The sequence below is a fragment of the Gorilla gorilla genome, chromosome 6 (assembly GCF_029281585.2).
Source record: "Gorilla gorilla gorilla isolate KB3781 chromosome 6, NHGRI_mGorGor1-v2.1_pri, whole genome shotgun sequence".
NCBI classification, from domain to species: Eukaryota; Metazoa; Chordata; class Mammalia; order Primates; family Hominidae; genus Gorilla; species Gorilla gorilla.
In genome coordinates this window covers 89,390,692-89,403,001 of record NC_073230.2, presented here as the reverse complement: position 1 = coordinate 89,403,001, position 12,310 = coordinate 89,390,692, and the positions used below count along the sequence as shown (strand labels likewise).

The following is a 12,310-nucleotide window of genomic DNA, read 5'->3' as shown; positions in this document are numbered from 1 at the left end:
CTGCAGACCCCCCAAACTTTCCTCCTGAGCTGCAGAGTGCTCCTGAGCACCACGGGTGTCCTGCCCAGGCCCGAGTCCACTCACCTTCATGTCTGTGAGAAGCTGTAGACCGTCCTTCGGCCTGTGGCACCCGATGGCCAGGTTGCAGAATGTCTGCAGGTTGGGGACGAGGCCCCTCTTTGCCAGGACCGGCAACAGCGCCTTGGCCCCCTCCAGGTCTCCCAGCTTGCTCTTCTTTCTCACCAGCGTGTTAAAGAATGTCAGGTCGGCCTCTACCTGGTGCTCATCCAGGAAGGCCAGCAGCAAGGACTCTGCAGGACTCCCGGACTCCACCACCTCGGCCAGTAGCGTGAGGGTCCTGATGTCGGGCTGCTGCCTGTGCTCTGCCATCTTGCTCAGGAAGCCCTCCAGGCCCCCTATCAAGGCCAGCCGGTCAGCTGGGGTGGTCACTGTTCCAAAGGAGACCACTGTGGGGGGAACGGCCCTGGGGGTCAGGAGGTTGACTTCCAGCTCCACGGGAGGTGGCTTCAGGGCCACTGGGGTGAGGGCTGCTGTGTGGCTGGGCTCTGCCTTAGTATCCACCTCTGGTTGGGCCTTGCCGGGCACTCTGGCTTCCGGAGGCTCTGGAGGCCCAAGTGCCTGAGAAGGTTCCAGAAACAGCTGCCTCTCCAGGGCCTCCACATGCAGCATGGCTGACATGAGGTTGCCTGCCTTGGCCTGGGCTGTCCTCCTTGGCCACTGCCTGCTCACTGGGGGCTGAAGCACAGTCGCCTCCTCCCTGGGCTTCAGAAGTAGCTCTGAGGCCACCTGGGGGTCCCCTAGGCCACAGTCCCGAGCTGCCACCAACAGCAGGTTGTAGCTGTCCCGGCTCGGCTGTAGCCCCAGACTCAGCATCAGCCGCCACACCTGCCAGGGAAGAGACAAACGTCAGCTGGGTGCTCCCATTCAGCAGCTGGGCGCAGGGCTCACGCCTGGAATCCCAGCACCTTGGGAGTTTTAGATGGGAGGATCCCTTGAGACCAGGAGTTCCAGACAAGACCAGGCAACATAGCAAGACCCTGCCTCAAAAAAATACGCCAGGCGCGGTGGCTCACGCCTGTAATCCCAGCACTTTAGGAAGCTAAGGCGGGCAGACTCCTTGAGATCAGGAGTTCGAGACCAGCCCGGCCAACATGGTGAAACCCCATCTCTACTAAAAATACAAAAATTATTGGGTGTGGTATTGCATGCCCACAGTCCCAGCTACTCAGGAGGCTGAAGTGGGAGAATCATTTGAACCCAGAGATCGAGGTTGCAGTGAGCCGAGATCATGCCACAGCACTCCAGCCTGGGTGACAGAGCGAGAGTGTCTCAAAACAACCGTAAAACATTTAAAAAATTGGCCGGGCGCGGTGGCTCACGCCTGTAATCCTAGCATTTTGGGAGAGCAAGGCGGGCGGATCACGAGGTAGGAGAGCGAGACCTTCCAGGCTAACATGGTGAAACTCTGTCTCTACTAAAAATACAAAAACAAAATTAGCTGGGCATGGTGGCGGGCGCCTATAGTCCCAGCTACTCAGGAGGCTGAGACGGGAGAATGGTGTGAACCCAGGAGGTGGAGCTTGCAGTGAGCCGAGATCGTGCCACTGTACTCCAGCCTGGGCGACAGAGCAAGACTCCATCTCAAAAAAAAAAAAAAAAAAAAAAAAAATTTAAAAACATTAAAAAGAAAAAGAAAAAAAAAGCTCTCCAGCGGGGAGCTGTGGTTCACACCTGTAGTCCCAGCACTTTGGGAGGCCCAGGCGGGCAGATCACATGAGGCCAGGAGTTCAAGACCAGCCTGGTCAACATGGTGAAACCCCGTCTCTACTAAAAATACAAAATTAGCTGGGCGTGGTGGCGGGCGCCTGTAATCCCAACTACTCGGGAGGCTGAGGCAGGAGTATCACGTGAACCTGGGAGGCGGAGGTTGCAGTGAGCCGAGATCGCTCCACTGCACTCCAGCCTGGGCAAGCGTGAGACTCCATCTCAAAATGAATGAATGAATGAATGAATGAATGACTCCTGGGTTGCACCTGCAGAAGTGCTAATGGGGCTGTGGGAGGGTTGAACAAGTCCCCAGGTGAGTGTGTGGCAGGCTTTCAAGGAAGGTGAGTTTAGAGGGGCTGAGCCGACTGCAAAGCAGGGTGGGAGAGGCGGGGGTCACCCTCATTCCATCTCCAAGGGCCCCCTCTCCCTGCCATCTGTAGAACAGAGGCTACAGTGGCTGCTGGGTTTTCAGAAAAGAGCACAGATATAAAAATACTCAGCACAGGGCCATCGTGGGTGCTCACAGGATCACCATTTTGCACCTCTGGCACCGGGGAAGCAGGGCAGGAAGGTGGGGTGGGAGGGACATACCTGGAGGGCGTACCGGAAGCCCGTCTTCTTGTCTTGGATGCAGCCCATGAGCAGGAAACTGAAGGTCTCCTCTGTGACCACATGCCCTTTGTGGATGATTTCCTGGGGGAGGGAACAAAGACGTCCCACTGAGAACCTGCAGCAGGCTGGGCGTGGTAGCTCATGTCTGTAATCCTGGCACATTGTGAGCCCAAGGCAGGATGATCACTTGAGGCCAGGAGTTTTGTGACCAGCCTGGGCAACATAGCAAGACCCTGTCTCTAGGAAGCCTTCCCTCGAGTGCACAAAGCAGGACACAGCACACGGTGGCATACACAACCTCCAGTAAGGTCTCATCAGATCCATCTGTGAACCCCAGGGCCCAATACCAGCTGTCTCATCCTCCCTGAGCCTTCCTACATGAGGAGAGACAGACACCACAGCCCTGCCCCTGACACGTGGGACCAGCCCCATGACGGGGAGCAGGACGGCAGGGGAAGCCCCACCTTGAACACATCGAGGCACATCCTAAGGTCTGCGCACTTGGCAGCCATCTTCAGCAGCGCGTGGTATGTTTTCAAGTTGAGCTCGAAGTTTTTGGCCTGCAGCTGCTGCCGGAGCTTCAGGGCGCTCTGCAGAGCTGAGTCCTTCCAGGGGGACTCGGCACAGACGTTGAACAGGGCCGTGTAGGTGGCGTCCGAGGGCTCCAGGTCCCGCTTTTTCATCTGTGGAGATGGAAGAAGCTCAGTGGTGGCCCGGGATCAGCTGGACGCACAGGTGAGCAGCTGCCCCAGAGGAAGCTGAGGCTGGAGAGGACCCCGTCACTGCATCCACCAGGCCAGGCTCTAAGGCAGAGCCATGGACACATCAGAGCCCAGCTCTCCAAACTCAGACACATTGAAGGGACTCTGAAAACTGAGCCCACACACCCAGATGTACCAAACAGGAGCTACCCTGCCCTGGGCACTTGTCAGCCCACTCCAGGCCTGGGGTCCTGGCAGCAAGGTCTTCCTGATGTCCCCACCTTCAGGCCACCCGGTCAAGGGCAAAGGGCCTGTAGTGCTTACTACCTGAGGGCTCCCGGGCAAGTGAGCGCTTCCTCGCGAAAATGGGGATGACACCATCACCTTGAAACCAGGCATGCCTGTGGCAAGTGGGAGGATGCACTGCAGTGCTCTAGGGGTGGCCCCGAACCAGTGGCACGATGCACATTCTCAGGGCCACCTGATCTGGTAAGTCACAAGCCCCGGAGCTGAGTGACACTCAGCTTACTGAGCCTCCAGGGGACTAAGGCATGTGCTCAGGGTTGACAATCCGTGGTGAAGCTTAGCACTCGCTATTGGCCACAGAAGGGCCATCTGGCCAAAGGCAGGCGATAGGCAGCTCAGCGGCATAAAGAACCCTGCTAGACTCAGGCCATCTGGGGCTCAAATCCCAGCCCCGGTGCACTCAAGTGGGGTGGCCTTGGACATGTCCCTTCATCTCTCTGTGCCTCAGTTTCCTTATCTGAAAAGCAAAGAGGGCAATCCCTACTTTGAGGATGATGTAAGCTCTGCGTGTATTGCTGCACTCCACAGAGGTGCACTGACAACTCACTACCTGCCCAGCAGCAGCCCTGGCGTTAGCAGAGCGGGCACAGCCTATCCTTACTGAGCTTACACTCAAGAAGGGAGACACACTGCAGGTGAGTCACCAAAAACAGTAACAAGGCCAGGTGCCGTGGCTCACGCCTATAATCCCAGCACTTTGGAAGGCTGAGGCGGGCAGATCACCTGAGGTCAGGAGTTCGAGACCAGCCTGGCCAAGATGGCGAAACCCTGTCTTCTACAAAAAACACAAAAAAATTAGCCGGCCGTGGTGGTGGGCACCTTTAATCCCAGCTACTCGGGAGGCTAAGGCAGGAGAATTGCTTGAACCTGGGAGGTGGAGGTTGCATTGAGCCGAGGTCGCACCACTGCACTCTAGCCAGGGTGACAGAGCCAAAACTCCCGTCTCAATAAAATAAAATAAATAAAAACAATAAAAATATTAGTGTTTTTTTCTTTTTTTTTTGAGATGGAGTCTTACTCTGTTGCCAGGCTAGAGTGCAGTGGCGTGATCTCGGCTCACTACGACCTCCCTCCACTTCCTGGGTTCAAGTGATTCCCAGCTACTCGGGACTACAGGCACGTGCCACCACGCCCGGCTAAATTTTGTATTTTTAGTAGAGACAGGGTTTTACCATGTTGGCCAGGATGGTCTCAATCTCTTGACCTCGTGATCCACCCACTTTGGGCTCCCAAAATGGTGGGATTACAGGCGTGAGCCACCGCACCTGGCCAAAAATAATAGTTTTTTAAAATGGATGTAATGGGCTGGGTGCGGTGGCTCACGCCTGTAATTCTAGCACTTTGGGAGGCCAAGGCGGGTGGACCACTTGAGGTCAGGAGACCAGCCTGGCCAACATGGTGAAATGCTGTCTCTACTCAAAATACAAAAAAAATGAGCCAGGCATGGTGGCATGTGCGCCTGTAGTCCCAGCTACTCGGGAGGCTGAGGTATGAGAATTGCTCGAGCCCAGGAGGCGGAGGTTCCAGTGAGCCGAGGTCACACCACTGCACTCCAGCCTGGGCGACAGAGCGAGACTCTGTCTCCAAAAAAAAAAAGGACTGTAGGGAAAAGAAAGAGAGATCAGACTGTACTGTGTCTATGTAGAAAGAAGTAGACATAAGAAACTCCATTTTGTTCTGTACTAAGAGAAATTCTTCTGCCTTGAGATGCTGTTAAACTGTAACCCTAGCCCCAACCCTGTGGTTGCAGAGACATGAGCTGTGTTGACTCAAGGTTTAATGGATTTAGGGCTGTGCAGGGTGTGCTTTGTTAAAAAAGTGCTTGAAGGCAGTAGGCTTGATAAAAGTCATCACCATTCTCCAATCTTGAGTACCCAGGGACACAATACACTGCGGAAGGCCGCAGGGACCTCTGCCCAGGAAAGCCAGGTATTGTCCAAGGTTTCTCCCCATGTGATAGCCTGAGATATGGCCTCGTGGGAAGGGAAAGACCTGACCGTCTCCCAGCCTGTCCCCCAGCCCGACGCCCATAAAGGGTCTGTGCTGAGGAGGGTTAGTGAAAGAGGAAGGCCTCTTTGCAGTTGAGATAAGAGGAAGGCATCTGTCTCCTGCTCGTCCCTGGGAATGGAATGTCTTGGGTGTAAAACCAGATTGTGTGTTCTATTTACTGAGATAGGCGAAAACCGCCTCAGGGCTGGAGGTGGGACCTGCTGGAGACAATACTGCTCTTTGATGCACGAGATGTTGTGTAGGTGCACATCAAAGCACAGCACCCTTCCTTAAACTTATTTATGACACAGAGACCTTTGCTCAAATATTTTCCTGCTGACCCTCTCCCCATTACCCTATTGTCCTGCCACATCCTCCTCTCCGAGATGGTAGAGATAATGATCAATAAATACTGAGGGAACTCAAGAGACCAGTGCCTGCGCAGCGCAGGTCCTCCGTATGCTGAGCCTATGCTGAGCACTGGTCCCAGGGGACCACTGTTCTTTCTCTATACTTTGTCTCTGTGTCTTATTTCTTTTCTCAGTCTCTCGTCCCACCTGACAAGAAACACCCACAGGTGTGGAGGGGCTGGCCCCCTTCAGAGGAGCAGATGCGGTGGCTGGGCTGTGACCTGTAATCCCAGCACTTTGGGAGGCTGAGGCGGATGGCCAGGGGTTAGAGACCAGCCTAGACAATGCAGCACAATCCCACCTCTACAAAAAATTTAAAAATTAGCCAGATATGGTGCTACACACCTGTGCTCACAGCTACTGGCGAGGCTGAGGCAGGAGGAACTCTTGAGCCAAGGAGTTGGAGGCTGCAGTGAGCTATGACTGCACTCCAGCCTAGGCGACAGAGTGAGGCTCCCTCTCTTTGTTTTTTTTTTGAAGGGAAAAGAAAGCGAACATGGGGACCGCCACAGTCCAGGCAGGTGCTAAAGGGCTTTCCATGTCATCTCGTTTATCACCCACAATCACCACCATTTTAAGGAGATGACTCTGAGACCAGGGAGGTGAAGTCACCTGCCCAGTGTAAAGCACTAGCAAGTGGCACACTTGGGATCCACCCCCAGCTTTTCAGAGCCTTGCCCCGGCTGCCCTGCGCCCACACGCACCTGGTTGTAGAGGCTGAAGGCCTTCTTCAGGTAGCCAACCCGCCCACAGCCCCCAATCAGCACCGTGTAGTTGCTCTCCATGGGCTGCAATCGCTCCTCCTTCAGCATCTGCCTCTCAAACAGGTCCAGGGCTTCAACCAGCTGCAGGGAAGAGGCAACAGGGCAGGGGCTCAGAATGGCCCCAGAGACCCTCAGCAGAGAGAGGGAGGTTGAAGCTGAGGGACCCTCCTAAGATGGTGGAGGACGGCGGCCCTGGGTGACTGCAAACCCCCTGGGCCCCCGGCTGTTTCTGCCCCATCCCTCCCCTCACACCATTTCCCCGGTGAAGCCTCAGTTCATTCCTTTATTCCTTCATTATTTTCATCTGTTCATTCAAACAATAATTACTGAGTGCTTCAATGAGCCAGACAAGGTCTATCCACTGCATATACGGCTGGGAACAAGAGAGAGCTCCTTCTTGGAGCTCATGTTTCGGTGTGGAAAGTCAGACATGAGGCCAGGCGCAGTGGCTCACGCCTGTAATCCCAGCACTTTGGGAGGCTGAGGTGGGCAGATCACAAGGTCAGGAATTCGAGACCAGCCTGGCCAACATGGTGAAACCCCGTCTCTACTAAAAATACAAAAATTAGCCAGGCATGGTGGCGCACACCTGTAATCCCAGCTACTTGGAAGGCTAAGGCAGGAGAATTGCTTGAACCCGGGAGGCAGAGGCTACAGTGAGCCGAGATTTCACCACTGCACTCCAGCCTGGGTGATGGAGCAAGACTCCATCTCGGAAAAAAAAACAAAAAAAACAAAAAAACAAACCAGACAGACATGAAATGGGATAATTAAGAAAGACACACAGTATATCAAGTGATGACAGGTGGTACGAACAAAACTAAAGCAGCGGCCACGTGTAATGGCTCATGTTTGTAGTCCCAGCATTTCGGGAGACCAAGGCGGGTAGATCACCTGAGGTCTGGAGTTTGAGACCAGCCTGGCCATCATGGAGAAACCTCATCTCTACTAAAAATACAAAAATTGGCCAGGTGTGGTGGCACATGCCTGTAATCCCAGCTACTCAGGATGTTGAGGTGGGAGAATTGTTTGAATTCCCCAGGAGGCGGAGGCTGCAGTGAGCCAAGATCGTGCCACTGCACTCCAGCCTGGGCGACAGAGTGAGATCCTGTCATAAAAAAAACCTAAAGCAGGGAGTGCTAGAAGGGTGTGGAGGATTCACTTTTCTTTTTCCTTTTTTTTTTTTTTTTGAGACAGACTCTTGCTCTGTGACTCAGGCTGGAGTCCAGTGGTAAGATCAGCTCAGTGCAACCTCCGTCTCTACAAAAAAAAAAAAAAATACAATAAAATAAAACTGCGGTGGAGAATGGCAAAGGGTCGCGATACTTACAGCCATAAGGCTGGCAGTTCAACAGGGTAGGCCCAAAACTTAGAGGCTGGGAAAGTCAGGTGACCCCTTGCAAAACACTGAGCCGCCAGGGGAAAGAAGCCAGGAGCCACAGAACCCAAAGTACCCCTCACCTTCCCTTCCTTGATCAGGCGTTTGCACTGCAAGAAGTACCAGTACGGGGTGTTTCTCCGGCCTCGCCATAATTTGGGCTCCGGTTCCATTTGCTCATCTCTCCGTTCCCCAAACCACAGGTTATGGAACTGGGCTGTGGATTTGCGGAATAGTCTCCGGGAGGAGTATTTGTCAGAGAGGGTCCCAAAACTCTCCTCCTCCTCCTCGTCTTCTTCCTGCGTGGCCGTGGAGTTGGAGTGGCTCGGGTCAGAGCCCAGGCTGCCCGTGTTTTCCTGGCGCTCCTGGCCGAGGGGCAGCTGAGAGGAGGAGCTGCTGAAGGGCGCCCACATTGGCCGCATCAGCCCCTCCCTGCCTCCTGCCCACCTGGCTCTACAGGGGTCCAGGTGTCGCAGGATGAACAGTCCCATGGGGCGGGCCCTGGCGAACAGTCGAGCGAGTCTCACGAAGTCCATTTCTGGCTTATCCTGTCCCTCCAGGGCCTGGAATATATCAGGAAAAATAAGAGAGTCAACTCAGTTCCTAGTCACAAAAGGCAGAAAGAAAGAAGTGGTTACAAGTATGGGCACAGGCCAGGCGCCGTGGCTCATGCCTGTAATCCCAGCACTTTGGGAGGTCGAGGCTGGCATATCACTTGAGGTCAGGAGTTTGAGACCAGCCTGGACAACATGGTGAAACCCCGTCTCTACGAAAAATACAAAAATTAGCCAGGCGTGGTGCTGTGCGCCTGTAATCCCAGCTACTCAGGAGGCTGAGGCAGGAGAATCACTTGAACCTGGGAGATGGAGCTTGCAGTGAGCTGAGATTGAGCCACATACTCCAACCTGGGTGACAGAGTGAGACTCTGTCTCGAAAAAAAAAAGAAAAGAAAGAAAAAGAACAGGCCAGGGGCGGTGGCTCATGCCTGCACTCCCAGCACTTTGGGAGGCCGAGGCGGGCAGATCAGTTCGAGACCAGCCTGGCGACACCCCATCTCTACTAAAAATACAAAAAACATGAGCTGGGTGTGGTGCTACACGTCTAATCCCAGCTACTGAGGAGACTGAGGTAGGAGAATCGCTTGAACCCAGGAGACGGAGCTTGCAGTGAGCTGAGATCGCGCCACTGCACTCCAGCCTGAGTGACACAGTGAGACTCTGTCTCAGAAAAAAATAATAATAATAATAATAATAATAAATAAAATAAGAAGTATGGGCCCAGAGGTTAGAAAGCCTAGGTTCAGGTCAGACATAGCTCACTGCAGCCCCACCCTCCTGTGCTCAAGCGATCCTCCCATTTCAGCCTCCCGAGTAGCTGGAACTACAGGTGTGAGCCACTATGCCTGGCTAATTTTATTTTTTGGTAGAGACAGGGTCTTGCTATGTGCCCAGGCTGGTCTTGAACTCCTGGACTCAAGCAATCCTCTCGCCTCGACCTCCCAAAGCACTGGGATTACAGCAATGAGCCACCATGCCCAGCCTAAAGTATTTTAAAGTCTGGTTATATTAGAAGGTTGCGATTGGAAAAGTCTTACAAGTGATGGCAGATTGAACAGATTAAAAACTAGGCCCAGTAGGCCAGGAGCGGTGGCTCACGCCTGTAATCCCAGCACTTTGGGAGGCCAAGGTGGGTGGATCCCCTCAGGTCAGGAGTTCGAGACCAGCCTGACGTGGTGAACCCTATCTCTGCCAAAAACATAAAAAGTAGCTGGGCGTGACAGCGTGCCCCTGTAATCCCAGCTACTTGGGAGGCTGAGGCAGGAGAATCACTTGAACGTGGGAGGCAGAGGTTGCAGTGAGCCAAGATCGCGCCATTGCACTCCAGCCTGAGCGACAGAGCAAGACTCCATCTCAAAACAACAACAACAACAACAAACAAAAAACTAGGCCCAGCAAGGGGAGAGACTTGCTGGGGTCCTGCAGCAGTGCAGTAGGTGAGACTGGCCAGCTTGGGCTGGGCTGGCTTTGAACTCAGGTCCATGTAACGCACTGATGATTGTCCTGACCAGCACCTTTTGTGAAACTAGTGCAGGGGGCCTTTATCATTCTGCATCTGGCAAGCCCTGCCACTCCTTCTTACAAGCATGGTGTTTATGTAATTTTCTTTTTTGTGGAATGGGGTCTTCATGTTGCCCAGGCTGGAGTGCGATGGCACAGTGGAGTGCAAATGCACAATCACTGCAACCTCCAACTCCTGGGTTCAAGTGATCCTCCTACCTCAGCCTCTCAATTAACTAGCACTACTGGTGCACACCACCATACCTGTCTAATTTTTTGTATTTTTTTGTAGAGATGGAGTCTCCCTATGTTGCCAGGCTGGTCTAGAACTCCTGGCCTCAAGCAATCCTCCAGCCTTGGCCTCCCAAAGTGTTGGGATTGCAGGCGTAAGCCTCCATGCCCTGCCTTACGTGCATTAATTACAATACACAGAATTATAAAACAAAAAGCAATGATATTGAAATGGCATCAAAATGCTTTAAAAACAAATTTCTGCTATACTAGTATAGATGCTTATTTTCAATGCATGAAATAACAAGACCCTATCATAATTTCTTTTCTTTTCTTTTCTTTTTTTTGAGACAGTCTCTCACTCTGTCCTCAGACTGGAGTACAGTGGCGTGACCTCGGCTCACTGCAATTTCTGCCTCCCGGATTCAAGCGATTCTCCTGCCTCAGCCTCCCCAGGAGCTGGCACTACAGACGCATGCCACCATGCCCAGCTAATTTTTGTATTTTTAGTAGAGACAGGGTTTCACCATGTTGGCCAGGATGGTCTGGATCTTTTGACCTTGTGATCCGCCCGCCTCGGCCTCCCGAAGTGCTGGGATTACAGCCGTGAGCCACCGCGCCCGGCCGACTCTATCATAATTTCAAAGCAGTAATAAATGTAAGTGACAGCTTAAGATACCACCTTGTAGTTGCTGCACAAACTGGTTTTTTTTTGAGTCTCACTCTGTCACCAGGCTGGAGTGGGGTGGTACAATCTCGGCTCAATGCAACCTCTGCCTCCCGGGTTCAAGCCATGCTCATGCCTCAGCCTCCCAAGTAGCTGGGATTACAGGAACGCGCCACTACTCCAGGCCAATTTTTATATTTTTAGTAGGGACAGGGTTTTGCCATCCTGTCCAGGCTGGTCTCGAACTCCTGACCTCACGTGATCCTCTCGCCTCAGCCTCCCAAAGTGCTGAGGTTACAGGTGTGAGCCACCATGCCTGGCCCTGTACAAACTGTTATCTGGAACTATCATTTACACTCGCCCTCACAGTTTCAGGCACTGCTAAGGCTGCTCCAGCAATCAGGAAAGGAAATGCTATATTTCACATAGAGAAAAATAGGGGTGTCATTTTGTTCCCACACAAGCTCATTACCCCACCCTGGTTAAAAAAAACCCTGAATTAGGCTGTATAGTGGCTCATGCCTGCAATTCCAGCACTTTGGGAGGCCCAGGCAGGAGGATCGCTTCGGGCTTGGGGTCAGGAGTTCGAGACCAGCCTGGGCAACATAGCAAGACCCGCCACCCGCCCCCCCCCACCCCGCCGTCTCTACAAAAATTAAAAATAAAATTTTAAAAATTAGCCAAGCGTGGTGGTGCAGCGTCTGTAGTTCCAGCTACTCGGGAGGCTGAGGTGGGAGGATCGCTTGAGTCTGAGAAGTTGACTGCAGCGAGCTATGATCGTACCCCTGTACTCCAGCCTGGGCCACAGAGCGAGAAAAAAACACTGAATTAGAGACACGCTGCGGCCGTCCTTCCTCGGAGAGACCCGCCCCTCCTCAGAGGCCCACCCGGACCCTCAGGCCAACGCCGACCCCTCTCCACACGGACTTCTGCAGCCTCAGTTTCCCTCCTCAGACGCCCCCGGCTCCAACCCCGGCTCGGGCACTTCCTTCCCCTCTGGCGTGTCTTGGCCCGGGTCCCGGGGCTCCTGCGAGGATCACACAGGAACTCACTTGAAGTGTCCGGCGCAGTGCACTCCGACGGGGAGCCCTGCGCGGTCCCCGCGGCGCACCAGTCTCTTCCTCGGGTCACCCTCTCCCCGAGCGCGCAGGCGCAATCCGCGTCGCCGACTCACGCGGCTGGTTTCAGGTTTCTGGCGAGGCGAGGCGAGGCCCGCGTTCGGCTGGCGGCTAGGTGGGACTAGCGGAGCGGCGGAGTCTCGATTGGCAGTGCCTGGACAGGCGCAAGGGCCGGCGCGGGCTCCGGGCGCTCCCGGCATCCCTCGGGCGGCGGCGGCGGCGGCGGCGAGGCGAAGCGAAGGAGGAGTGTGTGCGGCGGGCCCGGCGGCGGGTAAAGGCGAGAAGGCTG

The 12,310-nt window shown here is 54.1% G+C and overlaps 1 protein-coding gene across 1 annotated transcript in view; it reads right to left on the bottom strand.

The window, feature by feature from the left end:
* Positions 1-12,198, bottom strand: part of PTCD1 (pentatricopeptide repeat domain 1) — a 17,783-nt gene extending 5,585 nt beyond the window's left edge. Inside the window, exons 1-6 of the mRNA XM_019030725.3 lie at positions 11,956-12,198; positions 8,032-8,511; positions 6,511-6,651; positions 2,865-3,083; positions 2,380-2,481; positions 85-906 (exon numbers count right to left, since the gene is read on the bottom strand). Of these exons, the coding sequence (XP_018886270.2) occupies positions 85-906; positions 2,380-2,481; positions 2,865-3,083; positions 6,511-6,651; positions 8,032-8,484 (1,737 nt within the window). The 5' untranslated portion in view covers positions 8,485-8,511; positions 11,956-12,198. The remainder of the gene's footprint in view (positions 1-84; positions 907-2,379; positions 2,482-2,864; positions 3,084-6,510; positions 6,652-8,031; positions 8,512-11,955) is intronic.
* Positions 12,199-12,310: the final 112 nt, after the last annotated feature.